The sequence below is a fragment of the Oryzias melastigma genome, linkage group LG15, assembly GCF_002922805.2.
Source record: "Oryzias melastigma strain HK-1 linkage group LG15, ASM292280v2, whole genome shotgun sequence".
NCBI classification, from domain to species: Eukaryota; Metazoa; Chordata; class Actinopteri; order Beloniformes; family Adrianichthyidae; genus Oryzias; species Oryzias melastigma.
In genome coordinates, this window is record NC_050526.1 from 30,394,085 (window position 1) to 30,405,971 (window position 11,887).

An 11,887-nucleotide genomic window follows, 5' to 3' on the forward strand; every position below is an offset into this window, starting at 1 on the left:
TCGCCGGTGTGCACGGAGGAGGACGTGCGCTCCCTTTGAACGCCGTTCCTGCGCGGCCGCCGCTCATTAACACATTACAGTTTGATGTTGAGCTCTTCGGCCCGATTAGCACGCCATAGGGGTCGTGATGTAACCGCTCCCACCCCCTCCTCGCCGATGTTTGCTTTCAGTTCCTCATAAACTCTGGGTCCTCCTGCTGCTGATGTGTTTGCAGTTTGTGTTCGTCTTAAGAGAGCGTTCACCTGATTTCATGATGAATTGATGAACATCTAGATGTAAATGGAGGCAGAGGAGTGTCAGGGGAAGGAGACGCTCTTTATCACAGCTGCTGCTCCATAGATGGAGGTCTGAGGATGGAGGTCTGAGGATGGAGGTCTGAGGATGGAGATCTGAGCATTGAGGCCTGAGGATCGTGGTCTGAGGATGGTCAGATCTGAGGATGGAGGTCTGAGGATGGAGGTCTGAGGATGGAGATCTGAGGATGGTCAGATTTGAGGATGAAGATCGGAGGATGGAGGTCTGAGGATGGAGATCTGAGGATGGAGATCTGAGGATGGAGATCGGAGGATGGAGGTCTGAGGATGGAGATCTGAGGATGGAGGTCTGAGGATGGAGATCTGAGGATGGTCAGATTTGAGGATAGAGATCTGAGGATAAAGATCTGAGGATGGAGATCGGAGGATGGAGGTCTGAGGATGGAGATCTGAGGATGGAGATCTGAGGATGGAGGTCTGAGGATGGAGGTCTGAGGATGGAGATCTGAGCATGGAGGCCTGAGGATGGCGATCTGAGGATGGAGGTCTGAGGATGGTCAGATCTGAGGATGGAGGTCTGAGGATGGAGATCTGAGGATGGAGGTCTGAAGATGGTCAGATCTGAGGATGGAGGTCTGAGGATGGAGATCTGAGGATGGAGGTCTGAGGATGGAGATCTGAGGATGGAGATCGGAGGATGGAGATCTGAGGATGGAGATCTGAGGATGGTCAGATTTGAGGATAGAGATCGGAGGATGGAGATCTGAGGATGGAGATCGGAGAATGGAGGTCTGAGGATGGTCAGATCTGGTACTGATGAAAGCCTGAAATCGAGCAGCTTCCTGTGCCTCAGAGGTTGGAGAAGCAGCTCTACAGACTCACTGCAGACACGATGGCTCACCTTTCTGCTGCTTTTTCACGGGTCACTCAGCAGAAGTGCGAGCTCTGGGTCGGAGCGAGGACTCGGGTGCTGTTTCTGAGCAGCAGCTCTACACTTATGAGGAAAGCAGCACTAATGAGCCACCTCGTTAGGGCGGCTGCATGCTAGGCCTCCCCGCTGTCACCTCAGTGGGCCAAAATGCAAACGGCTCCCTCGCCAGGATGCTGCTAGTATGGGGGATTTCTGAACAGACTGTTGGGTGGAGTCGTTTCAGATGACGGCCTGCAGGAGGAAGCTAAGGTCCAGCTGAGGTCCAGCTGAGGTCCTGAGGTCCAGCTGAGGTCCACCTGAGGTCCAGCGAAGGTCCAGCTAAGGTCCAACTGAGGTCCTGAGGTCCAGCTGAGGTCCAGCTGAGGTCCTGAGGTCCTCTGAGGTCCAGCTGAGGTCCAACTGAGGTCCTGCTGAGGTCCAGCTAAGGTCCTGCTGAGGTCCAGCTGAGGTCCTGAGGTCCAGCTGAGGTCCTGCTGAGGTCCAGCTGAGGTTCTGCTAAGGTCCAGCTGGAGTCCAGCTGAGGTCCAGCTGAGGTCCTGAGGTCCAGCTTCCTCCAGCGTAGACGGCGTCAGCGTGTCGGACTCTTTATGGGAGCAGGAGTTCATGAAGTTGACTTCTGTCTCTACTGCAGGTCTCGTCCCTCTGATGGATCACGTGCAGCACAGGATGTTCAAACATATGAGGTCCAACCAGGACCAGCTTAAAGTGAGTGAAAAACTAGATTGAAGTTTTGAAAAAAGGAACATTTGAAAGCAGTTTTAAACTTGAAAATACATATTGAAACTTGAAGGAATTATTGAAAATAAAAAAAATGAGAATTTGGAAAAATAATGTTGAAAACTTAAAAGAAATATTGAAAAAAGTAAATTTCAAACTTGAATAGAAAAGCTAAAACTTACCAAAAAGTTTGTGTATTTTCCACTCTCCTTTTTCGTTTCTCCCTCTTTGCTTTCAGTTCTGTTTTTGGTTTCAAATAAAAGTTTTCGCTGCTGAGCTGAGCCTAATTTTACATGGGGGCGGGGCTTTGAGCTGATTGGACATGTTTCCCATGATCCCTTGAGAGGTAATGGTGATGTGTCGTTTTTTTCTGCTGCAGAACGTTGTCTGTGTTTGTCTCCGCCTCCATGGCTCCACTCCGACCAATCGTAGAGCAGCATCACTGCTGTGCCGTCTTACACTGACATCGCGGTGAACCTGTAGCGGTCTCGCTGTTTGGTGGGTTTTTTCAGAGCGACTTTGCTGTTGATCTTGTCGATCCATCTCCTCCGTTTTTCACACTTACGTGCAGCTCACAGCGTTCCACAAACCTTCATGATCAGATCCTTGTTCTCATTCTGATGCTGGAATTATTTTCTATGAAAGTTTGAACAGTGAGAATAGAAAACGAGAGAAAAGTGTGAAAATATTCATGTGTCTGAGAGAAGTGGAGAAAGCATGTAGTGAGGAGTCTTCTCTAGTCCATGTAGAATCAGGATCAGCTCAGAGAAAACTCAAAGACTCTGAAACTGAAAACAAACGGAGAAATGGAAAGAAAGAAAGTTGAAATACACATTTTTTAAAATTGTAGCAGTTTTAGACTTTAGTTAATTCAAGTTTCATACAAACACAAACGGACTTAGATTCATACATGTTTGTTTGTTTCTTGGTTTTGTTTACGTCTCATGAACAAGATCGTCAGACTGTAAACAACACTATGAAATTCTTGACTCACACAAATAATCCAAACAATCAAATACAGTTGAACACGAGGGTCACAAACCAAATGGGTCTCGGGACGTTATTGCACATGTGGTAGAACCACTGATGAAGAGGCAGTGACATACATTACAGTGGTAGTATTACTTTAGTAGTACTTCAGTACTACAAGTATCAGGAAGCTCTGAGATCATTGAAGGTACTCTCACAGGTTTCTCTCAGCTCAGGATACCAATCCCGAAGGGTTTTGTGCTCAGACAGACTTGTCTGTCGTCCACCAGACGGGAGTGGACTGAGAGGATGGATGAGTGTGGTCCTTGGTCCTCATGTAGACCCCTGCTGGGATAGATGTGCCCCTTTTCTCCCTCCGTGGTACTTTCTGGCTCTGACGGGTGAAGGTTCCACACCAGACTTTGGTACAGCCCCTCAGAAGGCTCTCACCTGTAGGAGTTCACCAGGAGGCTGGTGCACTTCTTCACCTTCCTCAGGAAGTAGAGTCTTTGAGCTTTCTTCACCACAGTGTCTGCATGTATCTGTGATAAACTGAGTCTAACTCTCCTTTAAGCTCTAAGATCCCTTAGAGTTCATGATTTCTGTTTTTCGGACTCTCCACTGCAATAACAGGCTCAGGAAGCTGCGAGGTTTCATACTGGAGCGTGATTCTGACTCTTTTCCTCTTCGCGGTGGAAGTATAGAGCAGCAGCTCTCTGTAAAAGCTGGATCCTTCCCTCTCCAGGCTTATCTTCCCTTCCGAATGACCAAACCTGCATGGCTTCTGGAGGGCCCTGTTTCTGTCTGGATGCTATCTCACGCGGCTTTAATACATTTATCCTTTCATTATTGTTCCTTTTATCGGCTGGCTAATATTGTTCATAATTTGTCCCTATCTTTGAGCCTGACCGTCAAATTTACTTTCAGGCTCAGCAGACTGATGGAAAATGACCTCTCCCGGCCCCTCCTCCCCCTCCTCCTCGTCTCTTCCTCTCCAAGCTCCAGTGAAACATGACTGACAGTCCACTGTATCACGAGTTGTCATGGCAACCGGCCCATCCTTCTGAAAGTACTTTATAGTCTGTCTCAGTATCCCTTCATCCTCACTCTCCTGCCGTCAGTCCAGCTCTGTAACACGCCCAACAAAAACGTCGGAGATCTTTCCTCATCTCTCCGTCCTCAGAGCTCCTCGTTTCTCTTCAAGTTCTCTGCGTTTTCTCCAACGTTTCACTGCCGACAACAACAAACTTTGGAGCCACAGTTCTTTGATGTCTCCAAGCTTACAGAGGAATGAAGAACTGCTACAGTTTACTGTACAAGATCCTTTACAAGTCTCCGTCTGCGACTGTCCGTTTACCACTCTTTTCTAGTTAATCTACAAGTCTTTTTCTAGTTAATCTACGACTCTTTTCTAGTTAATCTACGACTCTTTTTCTAGTTAATCTATGACTCTTTTTCTAGTTAATCTACGAGTCTTTTCTAGTTAATCTACGAGTCTTTTCTAGTTAATCTACCACTCTTTTTCTAGTTAATCTACGAGTCTTTTCTAGTTAATCTATGACTCTTTTTCTAGCTAATCTACGAGTCTTTTTCTAGTTAATCTATGACTCTTTTTCTAGTTAATCTACGAGCCTTTTCTAGTTAATCTACGAGTCTTTTCTAGTTAATCTACGAGTCTTTTCTAGTTAATCTACGAGTCTTTTTTTAGTTAATCTACGAGTCTTTTTCTAGTTAATCTACGAGTCTTTTCTAGTTAATCTACGACTCTTTTTCTAGTTAATCTACGAGTCTTTTTCTAGTTAATCTATGACTCTTTTCTAGTTAATCTACGAGTCTTTTTCTAGTTAATCTACGACTCTTTTTCTAGTTAATCTATGACTCTTTTCTAGTTAATCTAACACTCTTCTTCTAGTTAATCTACGAGTCTTTTTCTAGTTAATCTACGAGTCTTTTCTAGTTAATCTACAACTCTTTTTCTAGTTAATCTACGACTCTTTTTCTAGTTAATCTATGACTCTTTTCTAGTTAATCTACCACTCTTTTTCTAGTTAATCTACGACTCTTTTTCTAGTTAATTTATGACTCTTTTTCTAGTTAATCTACGAGTCTTTTCTAGTTAATCTACCACTTTTTTTCTAGTTAATCTATGACTCTTTTTCTAGTTAATCTACGAGTCTTTTCTAGGTAATCTACGAGTCATTTCTAGTTAATCTACGAGTCTTTTTCTAGTTAATCTACGAGTCTTTTCTAGTTAATCTACGACTCTTTTTTTAGTTAATCTACGAGTCTTTTTCTAGTTAATCTATGACTCTTTTCTAGTTAATCTACGACTCTTTTTCTAGTTAATCTATGACTCTTTTCTAGTTAATCTACCACTCTTCTTCTAGTTAATCTACGACTCTTTTTCTAGTTAATCTACGAGTCTTTTCTAGTTAATCTACAACTCTTTTTCTACTTAATCTAAGACTCTTTTTCTAGTTAATCTATGACTCTTTTCTAGTTAATCTACCACTCTTTTTCTAGTTAATCTACGACTCTTTTTCTAGTTAATCTACGAGTCTTTTCTAGTTAATCTACAACTCTTTTTCTAGTTAATCTACGACTCTTTTTCTAGTTAATCTACCACTCTTTTCTAGTTAATCTACGACTCTTTTTCTAGTTAATCTACGAGTTTTTTTCTAGTTAATCTATGACTCTTTTCTAGTTAATCTACCACTCTTTTTCTAGTTAATTTACGACTCTTTTCTAGTTAATCTACAACTCTTTTTCTAGTTAATCTACAAGTCTTTTCTAGATAATCTACAACTCTTTTTCTAGTTAATCTACGACTCTTTTTCTAGTTAATCTACGAGTCTTTTCTAGTTAATCTACCACTCTTTTTCTAGTTAATCTACGACTCTTTTTCTAGTTAATCTACCACTCTTTTTCTAGTTAATCTAAGAGTCTTTTCTAGTTAATCTACGACTCTTTTTCTAGTTAATCTACCACTCTTTTCTAGTTAATCTACGATTTTTTTTCTAGTTAATCTACAAGTCTTTTTCTAGTTAATCTACGAGTCTTTTTCTAGTTAATCTATGACTCTTTTCTAGTTAATCTACCACTCTTTTTCTAGTTAATTTACGACTCTTTTCTAGTTAATCTACGACTCTTTTTCTAGTTAATCTACGATTTTTTTTCTAGTTAATCTACAAGTCTTTTTCTAGTTAATCTACGACTCTTTTCTAGTTAATCTACGACTCTTTTCTAGTTAATCTACCACTCTTTTCTAGTTAATCTACGATTTTTTTTCTAGTTAATCTACGATTTTTTTTCTAGTTAATCTACAAGTCTTTTCTAGTTAATCTAGGACTCTTTTTCTAGTTATTTTAAGACTCTTTTTCTAGTTAATCTACAAGTCTCCATCTACAACTTTCCATCTATGACTGTTTCTACCACTCTCGTTTCCGACTGTCCATTTAAGATTGTCCGTCTATGACTATAAATCTACAACTGTCTGTGCACGATTCTCCGTGCACGACTCTCCGTGCACGACTCCGTGCACGACTCTCCGTGTATGACTCTCTGTGTACAATTCTCCGTGCACGACTCTCCGTGCACGACTCTTTGTCTAGCCTTCTTCGTCTCCTCCGTTTGCTTCTTCTCAGCTTCCTGGATTTCGTCTTTCTCTTTCGATTCCTAGAGAAACCATTCAGTGATCTTGTTGCTCTGCAAAGTTTCAGTTGAACTCCTCAGAAGTCTGCAGTGTAATCATGAGCGGTGGTGTAATAAAGTCTGCAGTCCAGAGGACGGAGCAGCTGGACGTGCTCCACATGAGAAACAGATTGTAAAGTTTCCAGCTGACACAAGGAGACCAGAGCTCAAGCACGCAACCACAACCAGGTTCTGGAATCATCAGATCATAGCATGCAGATGACATTAAAGGGATGAACTGTGGTGTAGTGGTCAGCACTCTCACCTCATGGTGAGGAGGCCATGGTTCAAATCCCGGAGGTGGAAAGTTATTGGGCAGGTGAACCGTCCAGGGTGAACTCCGCCTCTACCTGTCAGTCTCTGTGACTCTATCATCCCGTGACCCCGAACAGGATCAGCAGGTACAGATAATGTATGGATAATAAATGTTAGTCCTTTTTAAAGAAGTTCATCATCTGAGATCATCACAGCTTTAAAAGTTTCAGTTTTAAATTTAGCAGAAAGTTTGAAAAACAACAAAACTAAATATTTTTCATGGTTCCCAGCAGGATCACGTGATCTTTGTGCAGCAAACATCCGGATTATCGGCGGTGTGTTTCAGTTTGTCATTCAGCTGCAGTTAAGCCACAGATTAGCAGGAAGTACAACTCACAGCCGTCAAGCAATCAGAGCCTCTGAAATCAGATCAAATGACGGCGTTTTGGAAGGCGCTCTGCAGCTGCTGAACCGAGCTAGCAGCTCTCGCTGGGGGGGTCGATACGGTGTAGTTACAACCTCGTTAGCACAGGGGGGGCACTCATGTGTACAGGATGTGTGCGGTCACGGCGGGGGGCTGTTATCTCTAATCCTCTGGATCATTTCCCTCTTTTGTCCCTCTCTCCTCTCGTCAGATGAGCGTAAATGACCGCCGCCGGTCTGTGTGCAGCGTGTTTGCTCGCTGTCTGCGCTGCACGGCGGCGGATAAATAAGATAATGTTCCTATCGGCGATGGAGACGAGACCTGATTCATTTTAGTGGAGACCTGCCGGAGCGACGTGGTAGACGGGAAAGATGCGACTTCGCTGGTTCCCAAAGCCAATTTCCTTCCACGGCGCCGCTGCCTCGTGCACATCTTCTACATATTGTCAAAACATCCTCACACCTTTCGGTCGGGATTCGTATCTGTGAGGTCGCTGATGCTCTTGTGGAGGCTGCTGTGAGGTTCAGTCTTTTGAGGCTCCGTCTGTGGATGTTTGATTATTAAATATAATTCCATTCAGCTGGAAGTGACTTACCAATCCCATGATGCATCTGGAGGACGGATGGCGTGCTGCGGCCCCGATCGAGTCTGAGGGCGCCGTATGAGAAGCTGATAAAGGTCATGCATAATGGGAGTCTGTCTCCTCCACTCTGAACGTCCGTGTAACAAACCACCAAACGGTTGTAGAGCACAAGTCCAGGCCCGGGGGCCGGATCCGGCCCTCAGAGTAACTATATCCGGCCCTCCAGATCATTTTATGTTATTGTTATTAATGACCCGATGTTATCTTGAGCTCATTTCTAACTTGTATAATTTTGACAAAATATATTTTTATGGAGAGTAAAATATTGAAAGTTATTTAAGGTTTAAGTTGATTTTTAAGATCGTTTGCAGCTTAGCTGTTTTTCAGCTATATGCTAGCTGTTTAAGCTAACCTAAGATTTTTTGTTGTTTATTTTTTAGGCTAATTTGTCATTTAGCTAATATTTTAGCTTCAGCTATCAGCTTCAGGGTTTTCAGTTCTCAATTTCAGCATCTTCAGCAGCCAAATTCAGCTTCCAGCATTCACACTAGTATTATCACACCTAATGATGTATGTCTAGTTCATAATTATGTTAAAAAGTTTCAGTTTTAACGTTTTAAAAATGTAGTTTTAGAGTGTTCCATAAATGTTTATCCTGTTGGACCTCAGGTGTGTTTTGGATTTTGACCCTTTGTGTGGTTGAGTTTGACACCCGTCCTGTAGCCTTTTTTTGTCCCTCTAATAATCTGAGGGCCTTTCAATAGCCTGTAGCCCCGCCCACTTCTCCTGACTTATCTCCTGATGCAGCCACAGAATGTATTCTTCCCTCCAGCAGAAGCAGGGATCATCTTGGCCTTTCATTTTCCAGTTCAGGGCTTTTTCTGCAGATAAATGCTCTCCAATCCGCCCTGACAGATGTCACATTGCATCACTTCCATTTTGATACGTAGCCTCTGATCCTGCCACTTGCAATAAGGAGCCGGCACCAGGGACGGCCGTTCCTAGACAACGTTCTGACACGGAGCATTATTTCAAAGGTGCATCACTGACGGCGCCGAGCGCTGCAGCCCGAGCCGGACGCCACATCTGGGTAGAGGATGCCAGGATGAGGGTCCGGCTCATCGCCGGGTCACAGGGCGGCACGAGAAGTCGTCACACGCCGCATTAGCCGATTCCTCTGGCAGCGGTTTGTCGATAGCCTCGGCGGGTCAGAGTCGTAGAATCTTCCTCGGCCAGCAGAGACGCTGAGCTGCAGCATTCATCATCCAGAGAGCGCATCAGTAAACGCAGCGCGTCAGGTCAAGGCAGAGACCAGATCCCACAGCATTTCTCTGGACTCTGTAGCGTACAGGCCATCTATTGAAAAGTCAGCGTTATTCACGGCGCGTCTCTGCTCGCCATTGTTCACTGAAACATTTCTCTGGCTAACAGAAAGCCCTGGATCAGCAGCAATTAGTAGAGTACGAGCGAGATGAAGAGCGGACGGCGGGAGGACGGCGGCCGAGAAGAATGAGGGAAAAATGTGGAATCAGCGGCTGAAAGAGCCGGAGATGGATGAAAAAAGGAGAGAAGTTCAGTTTAGGGAGGAGGCTGCAGCCCGGAGCCTCACGTGCATCTCAATGACCAACTGAGCGTGCACGTGTGTGCGCATGAGAAACCTCTTCATTAGTTCAGTTCCCTGACCGTGGACTCACGTGGGGGACAAACCCCCCTCGTCCCGCCGTCAGGTCTGCAGTGGCGGTCTGTCCGTCTCGGTTCGCCGTTTCCCTTCATCAGGTTCAGAGTCCCCCAGAACCTCGGCCCTCGAACTGTCCTAATTAGGGTCCGTTTTAACGAAAGCTTTTCTCTCCGTTTGTGGTTTCTCTTTGTTCCAGAAGACAGGAAGCTGTTCGTCGGGATGCTGAACAAACAACAGACCGAGGAGGACGTTTACCGCCTCTTCGAACCCTACGGAGTCATCGAGGAGTGCACGGTCCTGAGAGGTCCGGACGGAAACAGCAAAGGTACAGCCGTCTGTGGGGGTCAAACTCGATGGCATGAGAGGCCAGAATCCAGAACACAGCTGAGGTCGAACAGGAGAAACATTTACTGAACACTCTAAAACCACATTTTAAAACTTGAAAGCTTGTTAACATAAGTATGAACTAGATATAAAGCATTAATACGAGTGTGAATGCTGGAAGCTGAATTTGGCCGCTGAAGATGCTGAAGCTGATAGCCAGCTAAAATAACAGCTAAATGCCTAAAAACCAAACAGCTAGCATGTAGCTGAAATATTAGTTAACCTTCAAAACAGCCTCAAAAATCTTAGTAAAAGTCCAAAAAGCTGCAGAATAACTTTTTAACATAATCATATATAATAATAAAAGGCAGGAATATTATTCCAGAATAAATCAACTTAAACCTTAAATAACTTTCAATATTTTACTCTCCATAAAAATATATTTTGTCAAAATTATACAAGTTAGAAATGAGCTCAAGATAACATCGGGTCATTACTAACAATAAAATAGAATGATCTGGAGGGCCGGATAGAATCACCTGGAGGGCCGGATCCGGCCCCCGGGCCGTACTTTGACACGTAGTTTAGAGGAATGACTGAGACGAGACTCAGACATCAGGCAGGAAGTTGATGTGATCACAGATAAATGAGATGACTGAAGAAGATCCAGATCCTGAGACCATTAGAACAGCTGATTCCATCCAATAATCCGTCAGCTGCTGTGAGGAACCACCAACATCCCTTCATTTTCAGTGACGCCATCAAACCGTTTCTTTACCTCGAGGTTGCGTCATCCTTCCCTTATAAGGGGCTGTAGGTGGGGGTTGTGATGAAATCGGTTGTCCCCCGTGTGAAAGTAAATTCTTTTCTGGTTCTTGCTTCATACATGAAGGAGTTCAGCAGCTTCAGACCTGCTGCTGAAATCCACAGGCAATGCTCCGCGTTGGCGTCCTGCTGCTGCAGACGGCCTTCCTCGCCGCATGGCAGCCGCTCTGACGGCTGCTCAGACAGATGTGCGAGTCAGCGAGCCTTTCTGCATGAACGCACCGCACACCTGTCCGGATGCTGAGCCTGGACGGTTCTGTCCGTCCTCTGCAGGATCCGTGAATCCTTTAGGGTCCTCCACGTACGCTCAAGTGTTTAGTGGTCCCTCGCTTTAACGCCACTCACCGCCACTCACCGCCACTCACCGCCACTCACCTGTCACGGTCGGACTGCTTCATGGTCTCTTTCTGTTCTCTGTGTTTTGATTGGACGTAGAGCTTGTCAATCAATCTCCTGAACAGATTACCTTCTTTTTGCCCAATCGTCATCCTCTGATCCCAACCAGATCTTTGTTTTTGTTTTTGTTTTTTATTGTTGGATTCATTTTTCTATGAAGGTTTGAACTTCAGGAATTCAAGAGAGGAAAGAGTCAAAATGTCTGAGAAACGTGTGTAGTGAGGAAGTTTACAGCCTTAAAACATCTAAACGTTGCTTTACCCGAGATAATATTGTGAATGAATTATACTGAAAGTAGTCACAGAAGTCGCTGAAGCTTTTCGCTGAAAATGGTGACGCGTTTACTTTAATTATTGACGGGATTTACTGAAAATGCAAAAGCTAAAAAGTGTTAAACTTGCTAAAAGCCTGGAAATTTCATTAGAGAACTATGACAGAGCTGAAGTTGACCTAAATTTATGAAAAAATTGTAGTAAAAACGCCTAATAGATGCCAAATTTGCCAAAGTATTTAGGGTGGAGGCCCCGGGTACGACCCAGGAGGAGAGACTGTCGCTCGGCTGATCTGGGAACCCCTCGGGGTCGCCAGAGGAGCTGGAGGGAGTAGCCGGGGAGAGGGAAGTCTCGGGGTCTTTGCTTGGACTGCTGCCCCCACGACCCGGTCTGGATGATGGATGATGGATGATGGATGATGGATGATGGATGAATGGATGGATGGATGATGGATGAATGGATGGATGGATGATGGATGGATGTATGGATGGATGATGGATGGATGATGGATGGATGGATGGATGGATGGATGGATGAATGGATGGATGGATGGATGGATGATGGATGGA

At 44.5% G+C, this 11,887-nt stretch overlaps 1 protein-coding gene and 1 long non-coding RNA gene across 2 annotated transcripts in view; one reads left to right on the forward strand and one right to left on the reverse strand.

Moving 5' to 3' along the window:
* The window catches only part of LOC118599692, a 21,047-nt gene extending 14,001 nt beyond the window's left edge, over positions 1-7,046 (reverse strand). The window contains exon 1 of the long non-coding RNA XR_004949150.1: positions 6,827-7,046. This is a non-coding gene — a long non-coding RNA (uncharacterized LOC118599692). The remainder of the gene's footprint in view (positions 1-6,826) is intronic.
* Positions 1-11,887, forward strand: part of celf5a (cugbp, Elav-like family member 5a) — a gene marked incomplete in the record, with an annotated part of 128,993 nt that overhangs the window by 90,336 nt on the left and 26,770 nt on the right. Inside the window, 1 exon segment of the mRNA XM_024263998.2 lies at positions 9,698-9,826. Coding sequence (XP_024119766.1) covers positions 9,698-9,826 — 129 coding nt within the window.